This window comes from Schistocerca serialis, chromosome 8, assembly GCF_023864345.2.
Source record: "Schistocerca serialis cubense isolate TAMUIC-IGC-003099 chromosome 8, iqSchSeri2.2, whole genome shotgun sequence".
NCBI lineage: Eukaryota > Metazoa > Arthropoda > Insecta > Orthoptera > Acrididae > Schistocerca > Schistocerca serialis.
The window spans coordinates 347,131,320-347,155,060 of NC_064645.1; the positions used below are offsets into that span (position 1 = coordinate 347,131,320).

The 23,741-nt window shown below is 39.4% G+C and overlaps 1 protein-coding gene across 1 annotated transcript in view; it reads right to left on the reverse strand.

Annotated features, from left to right (window-relative positions):
- LOC126416263 (oxysterol-binding protein-related protein 6-like) overlaps positions 1-23,215 on the reverse strand; it is a 259,898-nt gene extending 236,683 nt beyond the window's left edge. Inside the window, exon 1 of the mRNA XM_050083896.1 lies at positions 22,570-23,215. Coding sequence (XP_049939853.1) covers positions 22,570-22,701 — 132 coding nt within the window. The 5' untranslated portion in view covers positions 22,702-23,215. The remainder of the gene's footprint in view (positions 1-22,569) is intronic.
- Positions 23,216-23,741: the final 526 nt, after the last annotated feature.

Below are 23,741 nucleotides of genomic sequence, written 5' to 3' on the forward strand. Positions count from 1 at the left end.
CTCAATGGTCTGAAGATGACCACAGTAGTGGTCGAAACCGGTCACCTTGTTAAATAAATCGTGATCAAGACTGTTTTTAATAGTAATTATTTACAAGACATTGATCACTGCTGTTCCCATAATGCATTCAAAAGTAAATCAATGGAAGTATCGATTATAGAGCACACAAGTTAACACAGCTAATACAACATGCACAAACACTTCAATAGCCGGAGTGACCGAGCGGTTCTAGGTGCTTCAGTCTGGAACCGCGTGACAGCTACCCAATACATTCCATCCTGGATTTTCAGAACTGAGACTGGTCCTTGGGTCAATCGAGTCCAGTATTTATTCCTGGAAGGAGCTGGGCGTTCCCTAATCGGTCCGCGCCGAGTCAAGTGTTCCGTCCGTGGTCCGCACCTGCCAGATTCGGCTTCAATGGACCCCTCCAGTCGCGGATGTTCTGACTGCCATCCGCACCCGTTTTGGCCGTCCTCAACGGTTGTGGTCGTCATCTGAGGTGTGTCAGACCCGATTTGAGATGTTGGGTACTCTGTTTCATGACTGTTACTATGATTTCCACTTCTGTTATGTGCTGGGTGCTCCATAATCGGTCCGCGCCACGTCTTGTGTTCCACCTGCGGTCCACGCCCACAGGACGTGGTTACTTTGGCCCTCTCTGGTCGCCGGTGTTCCAACCGCCGTCCGCGCCCAGCCTGGCCGTCTTCTGAAGTCGAGTTCATGATCTGGGGTGTGTCAAATCTGGTCTCTAGTGTCCGACACCTTGTCTCACAGCTGTTCTCTTGGTCTCCACTTCTATTTCTTGTAGAATCCCGGAGTGTCTAGCGTTGAGTTTTCACAAGCTCAAGCACTGGATTCCAGGCAGTGCTGATTTGGTATCACAAGTCACGGTTGATTAGATTGTCTGTGACCTTAATCTCAATGGCTTCTTTAACGACACTGTCCCAAAATCTTGAGGTCTGTGTCACAATCTTGGTGTCATTGTAATCCACTGAATGACCAAGTTCCAGACAATGCTCTGCTATGGCTGATTTAGTTACCTGTCTGAGTCTGGTATGTCTCTGGCGTTCTTTACACCTGATGTCCACAGTTCTGGTGGTCTGGCCAATGTATGACATCTCACACTGGCATGGTATGTTGTAAATACCTGGCTTGCATAGCCCCAGGTCATCTTTTACATTTCCCAGCATAGCCCCAATTTTGGTGACTGGGCAAAATATGCTCTTTATGTCATATTTCTGGAGAATCCTGCTGATTTTGGCAGAGATAGGTCCAGCGTATGGCAGGAATGCCATCTTCTTTGCCTATTCTGGTTCTTCTTCTGGATCCTTTGGCTGATTGGCAGATTGAAGTGCCTTCTAGACGAGTACCCATTCCTGCTGAACACTGATCATAAGTGTTCTATTTCTGTGGCCAAACTATCAGGATCTGATAAGAGTTTGTGTTCTGTGGACCAGTGTTTGGAGCACTCCATTCTTCTGTGCCGGATGGTGGCAACTGCTGGCTTGTAGGTATAAGTCAGTAGCTGTAGGTTTGCGGTACACACTGTATCCAAATGTGCCATCTGCCTTTCTCTTCACTAGAACATCCAAGAACAGAAGTAGTCCATCTTTTTCCATTTCCATTGTGAACTGAATGTTCGGATGGCAAGAGTTCAGATGTAGCAGGAATTCATCTAACTTCTCCCTACCATGGGGCCAGATGACAAAGGTATCATCCACATACCTAAAGAAGCACTTGGGTTGATATGTGGCTGAAGAGAGTGCCTTCTCTTCAAACCTTTCCACAAATAGGATGGCCACCACTGGTGATAGAGGGCTGTCCATCGTCACCCCTTCTGTTTGTTCATAAAATTGACCCCCATATAGGAAGTACGTCGAGGTCAGTACACACCTGAATAGGTCTAGGAGAGCCCCATCTAACTTCTCTCGATTAAGCTCAAGTGACTCCTTCGGTGGTACCCGTATGAAGAGAGACACCACATTGAAACTAACCATGATGTCTGTGTCTGTGACGTGTTGCTTGCTCAGCCGTTGCAGGAAATCCTCCGAGTTCCGAATGTGATGTGCACATTTACCCACATGTGGTGTCAACATCATCTTAAGGTATTTCCCAGTAGGTTAAGTTTCTGCGCCAATATTGCTGACAATAGGTCACAGAGGAACACCCCATCCTTGTGAACCTTGGGAAGTCCATACAGTCGAGGTGGTGCTGGCACTTTGGGATGCAGCTTCTTGACGACTTGTTCAGGCAGGCCCATCTCCTTCAACAGAGCCCTGGTCTTTTTGTCCACTTTCTCTGTAGGGTCGCTTCTACAAGAAATAGAAGTGGAGACCAAGACAACAGCTGTGAGACAAGGTGTCGGACACTAGAGACCAGATTTGACACAGCCCAGATCATGAACTCGACTTCAGAAGATGGCTAGGCCGGGTGCGGATGGCGGTCGGAAAACCGACGACCAGAGAGGGCCAATGTAGCTGCGTCTGGCGAGCGCAGACCCCAGATGGAACACTCGACTCGGCACGGACTGATTAGGGAATGCCCAGCTCCTTCCAGGCATAAATACTGGACTCGATTGACCCAAGGACCACTCTCAGGTAGCACCTGAAGAAGACAGCGAGGCACGCTGTTGAAATATCGTGCGAGAACAATGCGAACATCCGGCTGGATTCCCAAACATCCAAGATGCCAACAGATCACTGGGAAAGCATAAAGAATGGTTCAGTGATGTTTAAAGTATAGAGTTCTATCAGTTGTAACTCCCACGTACTTTGGATAATAATAGTAGTGCAGGAACCTGTTGGGAAGTTCACACAGAATTCTCCATCAGCTATGTGGCTGTTTATATGGAAACATGCTACCAGCATCTTTCTGGCACTGAGTGAGAGTATCCAGTTGTGGAATATTAGATCCTGGCTGGCAATGATGGGCACATTGTCCATTCTGGGGAGGTGACAGTCTCATAGAACAGGGAGCATCTATGTCTATCAAACGACTCTCTTGGAAACAAAGTCACAAGAGTCTCAATTCCACAATAGAAAACTTGAGAACATTAATGTTCAACTCTAGTATGGGAGCCACTTTACTTGTAATCTTTGAGTTTATCCCCTCTCTTGTCCATCAGTCACAGTGAGGTTATTCTTTACTTTTGACAGGTTGGCATAGGCACTTTTGCGATCTTTGAGGAAGACTTCAAAAATTTCATTCACCATTAGATGATCAGATACCATCTGTGAAGAAATGGTGCTGACTTTGAAGCTGGGAATTTTGGCTAAATGTTCTCTCTTTGGGGACTGTGATACAGATGCATATTCGGACAAATGGTCTTCCTTGACCCCTATTATATGCTGTGATGGCATTGTAATGATTATTAAACTGTTTATTGCAGTTGAGAAGATATGGAGAAAGGGTTGTAGCACACTTCTGAAGTTATTCCATCCTTGCACTGAGTAAGCTGTGGAAAAAACCAAGGCGGAATCTGGAAATAAAATTAAAGTTCAGGGAGAAGAAACAAAAACTGTAATGTTTGTCCATGTGTTTTTAATTCCAGCAAAGAGCTTAGAAGAGCATCCGAGTAGAATGGTTAATGTCTTGAAAAGATGTTATAAGATGAACATCAACAAAAATAAAACATGAGTAATGAAGAGGTACTCTCATTAAATTAGGCAATGTTGCTGTCTGGGCTTCAAAACAGCTGATGGCTGAAGAAATGAAGGTATAAAACACACAAAAGCATTTCTGAAAAAGAGAGGATTGCTATTGTCAAAAATATTTTTAAATGTAAAGAAGTCTTTTTTGAAGGTATTTATCTGGAGGGTAGCCTCAAATGGAAGTTGCAACATGGACAATAAACAGTTGAGACAAGAAGGGAATGGATGCTTTTGAAAAAATGGTGCTGCATAATGAATACTGAAGGTTAGATGGGTAGATTGGAGAGAATGTATTGAACTGAAATGAGAGGAGATTGATTGACTAATTTTTATTTGTTTTTGTATGTCCATCCGTTTGACTGGAGGTCTTTGAAACCATGGCCATTCACTATTGTAAGAAAATGAAACATCTACAGCCATCCTCATGATCTTCTTTACCGTGTAGCTACCAATTTTGGCACTTCAATGTGCCATCTTCAGGCCATAGTTGATGCTGAAGGGGTTATCACAATCTATATATATGCTGCATCAATGGCCAACACAACTGTATTATGCTAGCTATGTGTAACAGTGATGTCAGTAGTCCAACCATGATGGTTACAGATAGCCTGTGTAAAGCAGTAATGTGGCCACTGATGCATCACATATATGGATCGTGACAACCCCTTCAGCATCAGCTACAGCCTGAAGATTGTCCATTGAAGCACTGAAACTGATAGCTACACAATAAAGAAGCTCATAAGGATGGATGTAGGCATTTTGTTTTCTTACAGTGTTTACTTGGTCCTGTAAATTACATATTGTGGGGAGGAAAGACATTTATGGCACAACTTGACTAAAAGATGGGACTGATTGATAGAACACATCCCGAGACACCAAAGAACTGCCAGTTTGATAATGGAGGGAAGTGTGGGAGATAAAAATTGTAGAGGGAGACCAATACTTGACTACAGTACACAGGGTCACATGGATGTACACTGTGATAGTTATGCACATATGAATATGCTTGCACAGGGCAGACTAGTGTGGAGGGCTGTATCAGACCAGTGTTTGGTCTGAAGAACACAACAACATCATTGCTTTTTATGATTTAGACTTCGTACTTTTTATCAAGGGACCCAGTTCTTTAACTACATTCACAAGTCAATAAGGATAGTCATATCACCACATACATGCCAAAATTTTTCTTTGGGGTAAGTTGATGACAGATGTTGCAAATAATTTTATAAATTTAAATGATGATATACTCCCTGTATGTGATGTAACCTTTATTCCTTGACTTTTCTTCTCCTCAACATAGTTTGTCATTCTTTGCTTCGAGATGCACAGCTTTCACAGCAGTTTACATATGAAGATGGGGCATAACATTATGTATGTGAAAAGTGCTGCAAAACCATATCCCTCACAAGTAAGTTCACCCTTCCAATGCACCAAGGCAGGTGGTATAGTGGTTAAGACACTGGACACAAATTTTGGAAATGGCACCTCACATCCCTCTATGTCCATCAACATTTAGGTTTCCATATTTTTCCTAGATCACTTAAGTTACTTTGAAAGTGCATGGCTGATTGCCAAAGGAGTGTTAAACACTAACCTTTTTTTCCCCCCCATATGTGTCACATTTCCCAATTGTTGGCACTTCAAACACCACACTGCATTTGGCACATGTGAACTGACTTTTAGGCAAACAAATCTTGCAGAAATTCACTCCAGTAACTATGGAACAACGAAAATGTTGCTTCATAATGTTCTTAAGTTTGTTGGAACCATATGCTTTCCCACATACAGCCCAGTGCTTTGATACCGAGATGTTTACAGAAGACCACTTCTTTGCTGTAACTCAGTGCAGTATGTGGTTATGATATCAAATTGGATTCATGAAGTATTTTGGCATTTAAGAACTGAACTATTTGGTCACCTCTAGTAATCCTAGTGAGAAGCATACCACTGTGCAGTATTTCTTGATTTAAGTGAACTTATTAACCCTTCCTAAATCTTATGAATGTACAACGGTGACAGCTTTCCCAAATGTCACTTCTCTCTTAAGCACAATGAAAACACTGTTCAGCGCAGTACATGGTCCAATCCTACTATTTACAGAAATATTCCTACACATGTTCTCTGAAGGACTAGGAAGTTTATTTGAATTGGTAACTCATGACACTTTCTTATTGTTATGTGAGTCTTCATTAGCCTTCTCCAAAGCCACATTTTCGTCACTTTTAAGCACCATCTTTCAACAACAGTATCCTGATTACACAGCCACATGTACTATAGATGAATGTCTTGACAACTTTCATGTCTTTTCTTTGTTAAACATTTTTTTTTTACTAACAGCTGTCTTCTTTCATGGAAAGCTTGTTTTGCAAAGCACTTTTTTTTCTCATTTCCAAGAAGCATATGATTTATCTTGTATTTAAAGTGTTTCAAAACAAAAATTTTGTCAGTAGTGAATGTTTGTTTGTTTCTTTCTTTCAGTTTTGATATCTCGTCTTTGATTTGCTTACACTCATTTTTTTAACTTCAAACTTTTTCAGAATTGTCTTGAACTGACTTTAGTATAAATCCTCTTTTTCTTACTTCAGACACTCAAAAAAGAAAAACAAATAATTACAATACCATCCTATTCCTTTGCATCTGGAGATTGCAGAATATTTGGCAGGATGTGGTCTCCACTTTTGTGGTGTATGTCTTCTACAGAGTCTAAAGTACAAATGAGGGACATTTCTGCTTGCTTTTTCGTTATCAGCTGTCAGATTCTATACTGAATTTGTGAAGTTAGCTCCTCTCTCACTGTAATCTATAGTACATCCCTTGAACAAAAAACACTGCCCAGTTCTTGGAGAAAGGACGTAGATCATACCCGTACATGAAGGGTAGTAGCAGTGGTCCACAAATCTACCACCAAATATCGTTGACATCAATTTATTGTAGAATCTTATAAAATATTCTGAGCTCAAATATAATGAGGTATCTTGAACAGAATGACCTCCTCAATGCCAATCAGCACGGTTTTCAAAAACATTGATCATCTGAAACTCAATTCACACTTTTCTAAAACGATATACTGAGAGCTTTGGATCTAAGCAACCAGGCAGATGCAGCAGATGCAGTGTTTCTTGATTTCTGAGAAGCATTTGACTCAGTACCGCACCTATGCTTGTTGTCATTACAATCACATGAGGTATAAAGTGAAATTTGTGACTGGACTGAGGACTTTTTGGTAGGGAGGACACAGCATGTTAGCCTGGCTGGATAGCCATGTAGAAGTAAATTTGGGCATGCCCCAGGGAAGTGTGTTGGGACCCTTGCTATTCTAGTCATATATTAATGACCTTGCAGACACTATTAATAGTAAAATTAGGTTTTTGCAGATGATACAGTTATCTATAATGAAGCACTAGCTGAGAGAAGATGCATAAATATTCCTGATAGAAGCTGCATAAATATCAGTCAGATCTTGATACGACTTCAACATGGTTCAGAGATTAGCAACTTGCTCTAAATGTTCAGAAATGTAAAATTTTGCACTTCACAAAATGAAAAAAACATAGTACCCTAAGACTATAATTGAAAGAGTCACTGTTGGCATCGGCCAACTCATACAAGTACCTGGATGCAACACTCTGTAGGGATATGAAACAGAATGATCACAAAGGTTCAGCCTTGGGTAAAGCAGGTGGTAGACTTCAGTTTATAGGTAGAATACTGGGGAAGTGCAATCAATTTACAAAAGAGACTGTTTACAAATCACTTGTTGACCCACCTAGAATACTGTTCAAGTCTGTGGGACCCACAAGACTAACAGGGGATATTGAATCTACACAGAGAGGGGCAGCATGAATGGTCACAAGTTTGTTTAATTCATGGGGGAGTGTCACAGAGATACTGAAGGCACTGAAATGATGGCAGATGTAAACTATCCTGAGAAAATCTATTAACAAAGCTTCAAGAACCAGCTTTAAATGATTACTCTAAGGATATACTACAACCCTCTGCGTATCACTCACGCAGGGATCTTGAGTATCAGATTAACAATTACTGCATTCACAGAGGCATTCAAACAGTCATTCTTCCCATACTCCATACATGTATGGAACAGGAATAAATCCAAATAACTGGTCAATGGAGTGTACCCTCTACCATGCACCTGCGGAGTATAGACTTAGATGTAGATATATTCTACAAAGCTTATCCAGTGAATGGGAACTTCACTGAAGATCTTCAGAACTTATATTGATGAAAAGATTTAAGTTGGTGGCAAATAGAAACTTCTCATTAACCCTTTTCTACTTTTGGCTCTATGTTGCTCTCCATTGATCTCTCCACATACTTAGATTTTTGTGTGTTTTACCACTAACAGTTTCTTTCCGCGAATGCTGTGAAACGCAGTTTTCTGTGATGTTCATCAAACTATAAATGCAGTCAAACTGATTGAATCAAACTTCCCAGACTTTGGAAGAATGCAATTATCATAGTACAACACAGCTGACTGTTAATCAAGACATGATCTCATGGAGTATCTTCCTCATTGTAATATTGGCTTTAAGAATTTTTGAAGTATATGCACTGGATATATAATACTGGCTTTAAGATTTTTCTAATTATATGCACTGGGTGATGAATTTTAAACAGAAGCAACGGTAATGTTTATAGCATGATGTACGAAGAAAAATATTCCACTAAATACAACCCCCCCCCCCCCCCCCCAAACCAAGGACCTTGCCGCTGGTGGGGAGGCTTGCGTGCCTCAACGATACAGATAGCCGCACCGTAGGTGCAACCACAACGGAAGGGTATCTGTTGAGAGGCCAGACAAATGTGTGGTTCCTGAAGAGGGGCAGCAGCCTTTTCAGTAGTTGCAGGGGCAACAGTTTGGATGATTGGCTGATCTGGCCCTGTAACACTAACCAAAACGGCCTTGCTGTTTTGGTACTGTGAACGGCTGAAAGCAAGGGGAAACTATAGCCGTAATTTTTCCCGAGGGCATGCAGCTTGACTGTATGATTAAATGATGATGGCATCCTCTTGGGTAAAATATTCTGGAGGTAAAATAGTCCCCCATTCGGATCTCCGGGCGGGGACTCCTCAAGAGGATATCGTTATCAGGATAAAGAAAACTGACATTCTACAGACCGGAGTGTGGAATGTCAGATCCCTTAATCGGACAGGTAGGTTCGAAAATTTAAAAAGGCAAATGGATAGGTTAAAGTTAGATATAGTGGAAATTAGTGAAGTTCGGTGGCAGGAGGAACAAGACTTTTGGTCAGGTGAATACAGGGTTACAAATACAAAATCAAATAGGGGTAATGCAGGAGTAGGTTTAATAATGAATAAAAAAATAGGAGTGCGGGTAAGCTACTACAAACAGCATAGTGAACGCATTATTGTGGCCAAGATAGACACTAAGCCCACGCCTACTACAGTAGTACAAGTTTATATGCCAACTAGCTCTGCAGATGATGAAGAAATAGATGAAATGTATGATGAGATAAAAGAAATTATTCAGGTAGTGAAGGGAGATGAAAATTTAATAGTCATGGGTGACTGGAATTCGACAGTAGGAAAAGGAAGAGAAGGAAACATAGTAGGTGAATATGGATAGGGGCTAAGAAATGAAAGAGTATGCCGCTTGGTAGAGTTATGCACAGAGCATAACTTAATCATAGCTAACACTTGGTTCAAGAATCATGAAAGAAGGCTGTATATTTGGAAGAAACCTGGAGATACTAAAAGGTTTCAGATAGATTATATAATGGTAAGACAGAGATTTAGGAACCAGATTTTAAATTGTAAGACATTTCCAGGGGCAGATGTGGACTCTGACCACAATCTATTGGTTATGAACTGTAGATTAAAACTGAAGAAACTGCAAAAAGGTGGGAATTTAAGGAGATGGGACCTGGATAAACTTAAAGAAGCAGAGGTTGTACAGAGTTTCAGGGAGAGCATAAGGGAACAATTGACAGGAATGGGGGAAAGAAATACAGTAGATGAAGAATGGGTAGCTTTTAGGAATGAAATAGTGAAGGCAGCAGAGGATCAAGTAGGTAAAAAGACGAGGGCTAGTATAAATCCTTGGGTAACAGAAGAGGTACTGAATTTAATTGATAAAAGGAGAAAATACAAAAATGCAGCAAGTGAAGCAGGCAAAAAGGAGTACAAACGTCTCAAAAATGAGATCGACAGGAAGTGCAAAATGGCTAAGCAGGGATGGCTAGAGGACAAATGTAAGGATGTAGAGGCTTATCTCATGAGGGGTAAGATAGATACTGCCTACAGGAAAATTAAAGAGACGTTTGGAGAAAAGAGAACCACTTGCATGAATATCAAGAGCTCAGATGGAAACCCAGTTCTAAGCAAAGAAGGGAAAGCAGAAAGGTGGAAGGAGTATATAGAGGGTCTATACAGGGGCGATGTTCTTGAGGATAGTATCATGGAAATGGAAGAGGAGGTAGATGAAGATGAAACGGGAGATATGATACTGCGTGAAGAGTTTGACAGAGCACTGAAAGACCTAAGTCGAAACAAAGCCCCGGGAGTAGACAACATTCCATTAGAACTACTTACAGCCTTGGGAGAGCCAGTCCTGACAAAACTCTACCATCTGGTGAGCAAGATGTATGAGACTGGCGAAATTCCCTCAGACTTCAAGAAGAATATAATAATTCCAATACCAGAGAAAGCAGGTGTTGACAGATGTGAAATTACCAAACTATCAGTTTAATAAGTCACAGCTGCAAAATACTAATGCGAATTCTTTACAGACGAAAGGAAAAACTGGTAGAAGCCGACCTGGGGGAAGATCAGTTTGGATTCCGTAGAAATGTTGGAACACGTGAGGCAATACTGACCTTACGACTATCTTAGAAGAAAGATTAAGGAAAGGCAAACCTACATTTCTAGCATTTGTAAACTTAGAGAAAGCTGTTGACAATGTTGATTGGAATACTCTCTTTCAAATTCTGAAGGTGGCAGGGATAAAATACAGGGAGCGAAAGGCTATTTACAATTTATACAGAAAGCAAATGGCAGTTATAAGAGTCGAGGGACATGAAAGGGAAGCAGTGGTTGGGGAGGGAGTGAGACAGGGCTGTAGCTTCTCCCCGATGCTATTCAATCTGTATATTGTGCAAACAGTAAAGGAAACAAAAGAAAAGTTCAGAGTAGGTATTAAAATCCATGGAGAAGAAATAAAAACTTTGAGGTTCGCCGATGACATTGTAATTCTGTCAGAGACAGCAAAGGACTTGGAAGAGCAGTTGAACGGAATGGACAGTGTCTTGAAAGGAGGATATAAGATGAACATCAACAAAAGCAAAACAAGGATAATGGATTGTAGTCGAATTAAGTCGGGTGATGCTGAGGGAATTAGATTAGGAAATGAGACACTTAAAGTAGTAAAGGAGTGGGGAGCAAAATAACTGATGATTGTCGAAGTAGAGAGGATATAAAATGTAGACTGGCAATGGCAAGGAAAGCGTTTCTGAAGAAGAGAAATTTGTTAATATTGAGTATTGATTTAAGTGTCAGGAAGTCGTTTCTGAAAGTATTTGTATGGAGTGTAGCCATGTATGGAAGTGAAACATTGATTATAAATAGTTTAGACAAGAAGAGAATAGAAGCTTTTGAAATGTGGTGCTACAGAAGAATGCTGAAGATTAGATGGGTAGATCACATAACTAATGAGGAGGTATTGAATAGAACTGGGGAGAAGAGGAGTTTGTGGCACAACTTGACTAGAAGAAGGGATCAGTTGGTAGGACATGTTCTGAGGCATCAAGGGATCACCAATTTAGTACTGGAGGGCAGCGTGAAGGGTAAAAATCGTAGAGGGAGACCAAGAGATGAATACACTAAGCAGATTCAGAAGGATGTAGACTGCAGTAGGTACTGGGAGATGAAGAGGCTTGCACAGGATAGAGTAGCATGGAGAGCTGCATCAAACCAGTCCTAGGACTGAAGACCACAACAACAACAACAACAACAACAACAAATACAACTTTCTGTGGTGGTTATTTATTTATTATACAAAATAGTGGAGATATGCTGCAATTTACAGATTTTATTTTAAACATGACATAGCATACAGTTTTAAACTATTTGCTAGCAGAGTAAAGCACTTTGAAGAAAGTTCCCAGTAGGAACAAGAATAGCTGTTTTCGCCCATTCATTCATTCATTCACTGTGTACCGAAGATACCATCAAGGAGAAGCTTCAGTATTGTGGAACGAATGAAGACATACATTAACATGAGACCACGTGAAAGGAACATAAAGCTGCATGACTGTCAAAATTTAGAACTGTCTGTACACATATTAACATAAAAGTGTAAAATAAGATGCTGCATCACATGAATGAAATTTTTCTGACACAAATACAGTTCTTAATTATGAAAATGGAGGTAGAATAGAAAGTGAGAATAGACACCCAAAATCAGTCAAACACTTCGCACACTACACCCATCCAAACAAATTCCTCTCTAAACTTTAAGTTTAATGAATGTGATTTGCATTTACTGGATTTTAAAATGAGAATAGTGATGCTGTCAGACACGGATGCTTGTGTTTAAACACACGAAACATAGAACATGAGAAATAACTATTTAAATCAGGATGAGAACAACAACATACAAGGCAACTTTCCTTTTGATATGCAGATGAAAAGGAAAGTGTAGTAACTCAGTTCTGAGACTGTTAACACTTTTAAATGAAAGTTTAAATCCAGTGCATAGTTGATTGATGTTATGAATATCATATTTAGTTTGATAAAGGGTCACATCAGATTTGTGTAAAGCCTGGAAGTGTAGGGAGGAGCTAATGATAGAGTACATGTTTACAAAGGTCAGTGAACATTATCAGATTGCCCCTGTGATACACAGAAGTACAACATGAGATAAAAAAAATATTTGCCTCATTAACCTTGCATCATGGTCTAAGGTTCAGAGTGCAGCTTATATGCTACTGATAAAAAGCACAAACAAAACACAGCAAATGGGAAGCATTATAATTTCAAAAATAAACAAAAAGCGTTGGCTACCTTTACTGTAGGTTCCTATATTCTGGGATGAAATCTTATGAATAGTGAACCCAGTGTAATAAGTTCCATTCTTACAGTACAGAGACAAATGTTCTGTATCAGCAAATATACATATATGTATAAGGAACTGCTGAATACAATACCTGCAGAAGCAACAGTTTATACTCACGAGTGACTTCTGTACACATCCTTATTCATAGTAAGTCTAAGAGTACACAATGTGATTAAAAAAGTCACCTTGATTGCCTCATAATTCCTATAACATTAGAACAAAAAAATCTGATGATAATAGCACTGCTAAATATGAAGGCTTGTGTTTAAACTGTGAATGTTTGTATTTAAGCTGACAAATGCTACATCATTGCCAAAACAATCTTTGTTCAAATAAATCACTGTGTTATAAAAATTCTGGCAGAGAAACACTGATGTCGGCACTGTAACAAGTGTATAAGAGCACTGGAGTTTGTCATGGGTGAAATAATAGTAAGCTAGCATAGCTCTGCACAGTTACAGAAGTACTTAAAGCTCAATAGTTTTGGGATTTATTCATTACTAGTTTGGCAAGAACACAGCTACAATGTGGTGGTTTTTACCAATGATGGCTAAAAAATTATGTTCTCAAGGTATGCATATTAGAGCCAATGTTTACAAAACTTTTTCACTTTGAATGATCATTTTTGCCATATCTGTGAATATTGACCATTCCTCCTGTGACACTCTGCATAAAAGTAAAGGTGACACTTTTTACTTTTTGGAACCAATACTTCCTTCATGATGGATGAGACAAGTGTAGGTTCGGGAATGGTAAAAAGGAAGGGCAGGTCACTAAGAACCCATGGTGAGAGAGATCCACCTGTAATGATGATGATCCTCACAACAGGCAGGTTCCGCGATTATTTGGGCACAGAGAGTGAATTATCAATTCTTATCACATTGTTCTCTACATCGTGATCCATAGTCTGTAAAGCACTGTGAAGTGCATGGGTGAGAGTACCTGCCATTGCGCTAGTTACAAGGACATTTACTTGTTCATTACACTTGCAGAAAGTGGGAAGAATTATTTCCTGAATGTCTCCGTACTGTAATTTGTCTATTCCTGTCTTCCTAGTTGCAATCCTACACATAGTGGGTTATAGTATACGCCTAGATTACTGTTTTAAAGCTGGTTCCTGAAACTCAGTAATTAGGCTTTTGTGGAATAGTAGGTATCCACCTTCAATTGGCTGCAGCTTCATGCTTTTCAGCACCTCCAAGACAGCAGGAGCCTAACATAAGAAGGCCCACTGGTGCATATTTTGGCACATCATCACATCACTATGGTCGCTTTTGCACTGCAGCCCGTTTGTCGGTCTGTCACCATCCAGTCACACCTCGGCATACAGTGTAGATGACAATTGCAGCGGCCACACAACAACAAACCTACTTTGGCACATATGAATATGAGGTGTCCGACCAGGCCAATAATCAGCGAGTTTCCAAGTCTGTGTCCACTGTAGCATCATCTTCCACTGTAAGGCTGCTACCAATCCACTGTCCTGCCAGGTGGTCCTGCTGCAGCACTGATGGGCCGAGTGTGGAACTGAGGTCCTCCTTGCTGCCAAGCCACTGGGCATATGCTAGCTCCAGCCACCACCAGCCAGATGCAGGTCTGGGTTCATGCCCAAATGCCTCCACTGCCCCACACCAGGCTGACAGCCAACCAACTTCTCCTACGACCTAGTTGCGCTGAGCGACATCGGACTACACCTGAGCCAGCACCACCACCACCAGCCCAAGTATGCAACTACTGCAAGGTCCTCCTGCCACCATTCTGAGCTATATGCAGATACAGGTGGCTGTGCCACCACTGCTCTTCATGCACGAACATCCGAAACCTCAGCACCTGCCACCAAATACCCAGCTGATGTCGGATGAACCTCCAGGAAACACTTTTGGGAGATTCACTTTTCACTCACGCCAACTCACCAACTTCCACCATAGAAAACCCACACACTTAAAAAAAAAAAAAAAAAATATTAAACCCAATACATTCCAACCTGGATTTTCCAGTTTGAAAATATTAAACTCAGGCATTTGTATGAACTGACTGATTACAACTACGACTCGCTGATATTTTAGTCATAACTGTTGATGACAACTCTCCAGCCAAGATACCACGCTCCATCTTTCCCACCAAAAAATCCTCAATCCAGTCATAAATTTTGTTTGATACCCTATGAGCCTATACGAACATACCTTCATTAATAAGCATCTGACTCAGTACCACATATACACTTACTGACAAAAATAAGATCATACAGGGCATCAAGTGAAATTTGTGACTGAACTGAAATTTATTGGCAGGTTGGACGCAGCATTTTGTCTTGGATAGAGAGTCACCACCACATGAAGAAGAAACTTCAGGCGTGCATCAGGGAAGTATTTTGGAATCCTTTATGTTCGTTTTGTATATTAATGACCTTGCAGCCAGTAAGCCTAGATTTTTTTTTCCATATGATACCATTATCAACAGCAGGGTATTGTCTGAAAGAAATTGCATAAATATTCAGTCAGATCTTGATAAGATATCAAAGTGGTGCAAAGACTGGCAACTTGCCTTAAATGTTCAAAAATGTAAAACTGTGCAGTCTACAAAACAAAACAAAAAAAAAATACCATCTTATGACTACCATATCAATGAGTCACATTTGGAATCGACCAACTCCTACAAATTCCTGGGTGTAACACTGTAGGGATATAAAATGGAATGATCACTTAGGTTCAGTCATGGGTAAAGCAGATGGTAGAATACTGGGACAATGCAATCAGTCTACAAAGGAGATTGCTTAAAGATCACTCATGTGACCCATTTTGGAATATTGCTCAAATGTGTGGGACCCCTACCACATAGGACTAACAGGGGATATTGAATGTATACATATAAGGGCAGCACAAATGGTCATAGTTTGTCTGACCCAAGGGAGAGTGTCACAGAGACGCTGAATAAACTGGGCAGGCAGACTTATGAAGATGGAAGTAAACAATCCCAAGAACGCCTATTTACAAAGTTTCAAGATCCAGCTTTAAATGATGATTCTAGAAATACATTACAACTCATGACTTATCACTCACATAAGAACTGTGAAGACAAGATTAGATTATTTACAGGACACACATATGTATATAAATAGTTATTCTTCCTACAGTCAATATGTTCATGAAATGAGAAGAAATCCTAATAAGTGGTACAAGGTGCTGTACCCTCTTCTGTGCACTTCACAGAGGTTTGCAAAGTATAGATGTAAAAATATTGGTATAGTACTAAGTCAGATGTGGAAGACAAGAAATACTGCATCTATCTGACATGACAGAAGTACAAGTTGGTTCCTCGCGAATGATGTTTGTGGTATACATGCTAGTTGTCATGAGGAGGTCATGCTGTTCAAGACAGTTCATTATGTATGAGCTCATATTCTAATACTCTGCAACAGATGTATGTGAACGGTATTGATTATAGTTAATTGTGAGTCATTTCTGCTTGACCTATGCTTTCATGTAGCTACTGGGCAAAGTTTTTTTGTTCACAGCATCTATGATACATTATGGGTAAAAAAAAGGGGGGTGAACTCTGATGCAAATTCTGTACACAATCTTATGGGAATTCCACAAAGCTGTGGAGTTTGTTCAACTTTAGCTATTTCAAAAGCCACTGACATTAATATCTGTATCACTCATCTTTGCAACAATGAAATAATTAAAGTGGGACAGTACCCACAGATTTATCTTTGTAAACCAACATTTAAAAAATGAGTTTGGCCTTTTTTCCTTTTGATTTGCTGCCTCAGTTTAAGTTCCTGTTAATGAAACCTCCATCAGCTTTTCATTTGAATTGAAATTCTTTTCACAAAATTGCATTAGAGAGCAGGAATCTTCAGGAAGCTAATTTTGAGGCATTCTTGATACTTTTATATGCAGCACATACATAATTTAACTTTTCAATACATAGGTGTTGCTGTGGTATGTCTTCATACTTTACTGCAATTCATCATCAATGATAGACCTTTGTACAGCAATTGCATTATCTCAATTTTGTCAAATATTAATCTAATAGAAAAAAGAGAATCACTGTGAAAAAAGTTAGGTCTCGTAACAGACCAAACACTTTCACAGGATGAACTTACAGCATGTTTAAGTTGTAAACTTTCTCACATACTGTTTTTTACATAAACTAAAAAACTGTTAGGAAAATTTTACTTATTCTGCCTCAATGTGTCTTCTTTCTCTCACAGATGTAATATGGGGTTTCATTATTAGGAAATTCATCATGATAAAACTGTGTATGAAGATGGCACAAAAAATTACATCCCCAAGTCTGTATATACACACAACTGCCTAACATGATAGAGAGAATATAAATTCTGGCTCCAGAACAACACAAAATGAGAGGTACATATTGAATATTTGCAAAGAAAACTAAATAAAACCTGCTACCTGATGAGGATCTTTTAAAAAAAAAAGTTGTTGCAACAAAGCTAGCCTGTTAAATGCATACTACTCCTATGTGCATTCTGAAATTAAATATGGCATAATCTTCTGGAGGCAATGCAACAACAAATATTGAACTTTTTAGGATGAAATGAGAATATTAAGAATCACTGAAGGGGTAAACAATAGGAAGGCATGCACACCCATATTCAGAAAATGTCAATTCTTCCACTTCCTTGCACTTTTATCTATGAAACATCAGTTTTCATAAGACAATATATAGATAGACAGCCAGATATCTTATTAAAAATGAAGTTATACAGATATACATTACAAGACAAAAATCTGATCTTCATATGAAGCAGGTTAGAACATCATTGTGTCAAAAAGGCACTCTACATTTTGGGATAAAAATTTACAATAATCTGCCTAACCATATTAAACCAGTAAGTGAACTCAGTAGTTTTAAGGCTGAACTAAAGGTATATTTAATTGGTCATTGCATTTACAGTCTGACAGAGAATTTACAAACCAAACAACAAAAATAAATACGCATTAAGAGTATTCTACTTTGTACGTTGTCTCTAATGTTTATTGCATATATGATTCTTTGCGCAAGTACTTAAATATATAGTCCCAGGAATGCAATACAAACAATACTTAATGTAGCAAAGACTTAACCATGTCAGATATCCTTGTATATATTCTATACATGTAGGATTAGAAGGACTAAATAAATAAATACATAAATTTACCCCAAGACTGGATGTACACTAGCACAGTACAGGAAACAACTGTAAAATAGATGTAGCATTGTTAAGGCTGTCAGCAACACACAAAAGAGCTGTAAATAGCTAAGCTATACAAAAACCACCACAAACAGTAAAATTCTGCTTCTAGATCAGTTTAAGCATGTATTAGAAATTTCAATTAAAAGTAATGCATATTACTCAATTGAAAAACTCCTTCAAAATACTGTGAAAGACATAAATAGTATGGGTTCTTGTTATTGGAAGACGAATGTATTACGAAACAATTACTTTTCATACAATTTGTAGATTTTTAAAGTATTTATTAAAATAATATATAGCTATATAATGTGAAATTGGAAAAGTGTATGATGAATTTGATTATGTGTGTTCACTGATGAGAAAAAAAATTATGACCATTGCCCACCATCAGATAGAATATCACCTGGTGACATCACGGGTAGGCAATGTGGTAAGGAAAGTATATAAGTGGAGTATAAATGAATGAGGATCAGTCTAGCAACAATATGAGCCACTAATGGGGATACCCACTGACATAAACAGCTTTGACAAAGGGGATATTGTTATGGACCCTGATGCCAGGGAAAGAACAGCTCAGAAACAGCAAAGTTGGTTGGCTGTTTATACTCTACTGTCATGAGGATCCATGGAAAAGTGGTTTAACAACAGTAAAACCATTAGCAGGCAACATGGTGTTGAATGTCTACGCTTCATCACAGAACATGAAGGCTTGCCCACAATGTAAAGAAGGATTGTAGGCAATACTATGGCAGATCTGAAAAGAGACCACACCGTGCATCACGCATTGTTGAATATCGGGCTCCACAGCAGAAGAGCCTTGGGGGCTGCCAAAGTTGTTTTTCCACTTGCTTGCTCTGACCTGTGATGACATTAAGATGACAGATATCCTTATGTCATGAGTATGCACTACAGCAGGCATGACGACATTCATTGCAGCTGCGGATGAACATAAATAAGATGTGAAATTAAATTTAATAATCGAAGCAGAAGATCTATAAGATGTGAAATATTTAACTCTAGCAGTAAAATGAAACTAATGGAACAACTATGAGAAGTATAGCCTTCTGGCAGGCACTAATTAAATATACAAAAATAACAATAACAACATCATTCCAAAACAAATATTAATCCAGAAATTCAAGCACATAAAATTCTCAACACTTAATACAACCAAAATTTGCAAAAACTAAATGTATCGGTATCATAAATCCACATGACCTCTACAGCTCAAATGAAATTCTCAATACCAGGAACCCACACACAACTCAAAAATCCAGTACTGCATATTTCCTCTACCTATATAGCTCACAAAAAGCCATTGATACCGTGAACCAACACAAATCCAAAACCTGATATCGCAAATTTCACTTCACTTATACTGTAGCTATAACACAGCCCACAGGGCTAAAAACCAACACACTCAAAATCATTAAGTTTGTTATCCAAGTCTTCAATTACCCTATCTATATGAATGGAAGTCTGCAGTACAACAAACCAACATTCACTCCCATAACTAACATCAAAAATGTAACCCAACCAACAATGGTAAAGCGATATCCACAAAACATAGCTACCACAGTCAATCATCACACACTAACAAGAAAATCCCAAAAATTCATGAAAACCTGCATCACCACCAGTTGCAATTTTTATATAAACCAATATAAACCTTTGTAACATGCATATTACAATAAAAATCAAATAAATTCACATTAAAAACAAAGCCACATCACCCCCCCCCCATTCACACATCACTAACACAAATACATCACACAAAAACATGCAAAATCAAAATACCTCATTAGTGAAACTCACACACTTAGCTAACAATGTCGAATGATTATAAACATAGCCCTCGGCAAAGACAATCTGACTCAAAAATGATGTGTCATTATGGTGTCACCCAACACAACACAATAGTTCTATCAAGTGTCAAAGCAAGTACTAATCATGTCTTGTTTCTCCCCAGGCTGACTGTCATGCCCAGACATGCCATCATTCAGGTGAACATCTGCTCGAAACATGTATCGTGCCACAGACACATGACACTGTGGGCAGCATTATGCTGTTGGGGATAGACGTTGGGTTCCATAGGACGTGCAGTAGTAATTGAAGGCATGTTGACAGCTGTGGATTATGTGGATATTATTGCAGACCACCTGCGTCCCTACGTGTAGGATGTCTTTCCTGACGGTGGTTACATCTTCCAGCAGGATAACTGTCCACATCAGAAGACCAGAATCATGCTACAGTGTTCTGAGAAGCAGTATACTCGACTCATGATGTCATGGCCATGAAATTAGCCTAATCTGAACCCTACAGAACACATCTGGGATGCTATCAGGCAGCAGCTCTGTGCCCACAGACCACCGGCCCATAGTTTCCAGGAATTGTGTTACATGTGTGTAGACATCTAGTGCGATACACCTCCGGAAACCCACCAAGGGGTTCTCGATGCCACGCCACATGGAATCAATTCTGTATGGTGCTCCAAAAGTGGACCAACACACCATTAAGCACATGATGATAATGTTTTGGTTTATCTGTGTAGGTAGACACAAACGAGAATAACTTGTATGTGTACAAATGTATGGTTTTGAGGCAATATATACCGAAAATTTCTCTTACGCTTGCTGCGTCAAGTTGTTTTAACCCACAAGCTTTCAGCTGGATGTTCCTTGGTCACTGCCACGCAATGACTGCCATGTAGTTGCTGCTGCCAATCTTACACCATACTTTCACCTGTGATGTCACTGATTCCCAGTTCTGTGCAATATAAGGTAATATTTCGGTTGTAAGATTGCTGCACCCACTTCAAACCTCCAATGGTGGAATCCCAAGCTGTACTTAACTGGACTGCTGTCTTCAAATGGCTCTGAGCACTATGGGACTTAACTGCTGAGGTCATCAGTCCCCTAGAACTTAGAACTACTTAAACCTAACTAACCTAAGGACATCACACACATCCATGCCCGAGGCAGGATTCGAACCTGTGACCGTAGCGCTACGGTAGCACAGCTCCAGACTGTAGCGCCTAGAACCGCTCAGCCACTCTGGCCGGCAACTGCTGTATTTATTGAGGGTATAGTCAGAAGTTTGTATCTCAATCGCCTGTTTTAAAACACAGTCCCAGAAACCATTATCCGTTTAATAATAGACTTTTGTCAAATGGAATTTGGTGTTTGATTTCCAGAGCACGTGGACAAATGGTTTCTGGAATGACATTATAAAATAAGTGGTGTAGATAAAAATTTCTGACAATACAGCCAATGAAGTTGAAGCAGACATGGTGGTCTTGCAACCAGAAACATTATTTTACAGAGCACTGGACTGGGCACCATTTGACATCATAGGCAGTGGCACAGCAATGTAAGCATGGCAGCAGAAACCACTTGCAATGACTGAGAAGCACTCAGCCAAGAGCTTGTTGGTCTTTAACCACTTTAGGTGGCTGGAAGCTTGAGAGAATTTTATCATTATGTGTATGCATTTGTGTGTAAATGTATACACATAAATGTAAAACTTTCACTTAGAAAGCAGACAGCATGGAAAACATGCTGAAATACTAATAAAGACTATTTCATTTGTTTAGTGGGAGAAATATACAAAAAGACAATGAAAGAAGAGCATGTACTTCCCAATGGTAGGAACTCCAACCAGTCAAGAATGTTCTACCTGGAATGCGTCTGGCACATTATTTATCAGCATACTCACTAACTTCTATTTTAAGATATTCACTTGATGAGCTACATATCAAAAGAATACTGATGTATTCACATGTCACATAGCCTATGGCATCTAAGATATCAGTTACATTTTCTACAGCAAAACACACACTCTCTCTCTCTCTCTCTCTCTCTCTCTCTCTCTCTCTCTCTCTAGCACACACACACACTCACACACACACACACACACACACACACACACACACACACACACACACACAAATATATACAGCACAGCAAGGAAACAGCAAACTGTAACAGTCCCTAACCATGACTCTAATAAATTTACAGTCATATAACAAGATAAAGATGAGTATGGATTGCTGAAATTTGTGTAAGTGTTAAATTCTGATTGCATTACATATTAAAGCAACATTTTTTTCCACATAATCTGCATAAAATTCTTCAATCAATTGCAGTTTCATCACTGACCAGTCTCAGCTACCTAAAACTAACTACTAATGTTCATACAGTCTGCTGTAATAATTAAAATCATGCGCTAAAAAATGTTGTTAGATGTCCTAAAAATCCATAGCTTCTTGTAGATGGTGTTAGTGAGGATATCTAGACACTGACACAGGAAGAAGAAAGATAAGTGCAGCGGAAAATTAAAATGCTTCACATTCAAGGAAGACAATCACAATTAAGTCATCTGAATAACAATTGCCAGAACTGCTAGCAGCTAACTAAAAGCTTTCCTTTCCTTCAAGTGATGCCCAAAAAGTAAACATTGATGTTTACACAAATTTTAAAACATTACATGGGAATAGCTCTAAGTGCTTACGTTGAAAGTCATTATTGTAACAGCAGGCATATTATATCAAAATATAAACACAACAAATAACGACACAAAAACATAATTTTTGAAACAACTCTAATCTTATAACAAAGATTACTCACAGAGTCAGAAGCTCCACCAGTCACTGATTTCATCTTGTTTCTGAATTGAGGACTTCTTTTCTTGTCCATTCCAAGGTATCTGATGCTTAAACTGGCTGGTTCAGTGGCGATATGACGGAGCCCAGTTGTCATGATATGGTAAACAATTGTGGCCAATGTTTATGGCTACGAGACGAGCATGATTCTTACAACTGCTTTCAACAGGGTGTCATCCCTCCTATCTACAAGTTCCGTTTTGTCTGGCTGCTGGCTGTCACTATTTCAAGATTGCTGACCGGTCCTAAACGAACCATCCCATCCTTTCGTATATCACACAATTTTTAAAATTATTTTCACTTTGCGAATGTCAGATATTTTTAAGGTCTATCATGCGAATTATACTTTACACCTGCCATACGACTCATATGTTCGCCCTAAATAGAAAAAAAAAGAACCTGCAGTTGGGTTTACTGAGCACACGAAACAGTTTTGACAACTCTAACGCCAAACCCTAATATGATATATTTATTCTTAGTGAAGGCATATAATTCGTTTCGAATTCGAACTGTCCAATGATTTGCTTTACGAATTTTTTCAGCGGAACAACTTATTTTGAATTATTACAAGCTTCCCTTTCTTTCTAGTTCGTCAACATACTAACAACAACGATTATCCCTCACGCCCCTTTCGTGAATGCGCGACGTTACGTCACTTTGCAGGTAGGAACCGAGCGTGAATAGTTGACAAACGACGGCGTATTGCTGCTCGGAAGTACAAAAATAGCTGGAGCTAACTCTGTCACACTTACCTCTCTTATTGTACCTCTAGGTACTAATAATGACATACCAGAAATTCTTGTACTGCGTTACCCTATAGAGATAAAATGGATGGCAAGCAACAATTATGTTTTCTATTTTTTCGGTTAAAGTTTGATAAGTAAGAGGACATGCGATTTTTTTTTCTATGCAAACAAAAAAAATCTATACCGTAAGTAGACAGATACGGGGAGACACTTTCAAATTAGAGCATTACAGCTAATTATCGACAGACGCAACACCATCACAACGGCTACATTAGGCACATACTACGTCAAGTATTGCAAGTCACTGCGAAGCGCATTACCATTTATTCATTATGTTCGTAGCACTCACGAGGAGAAAAATGATAACGTAAGATCTTTCATATTTGTGGTG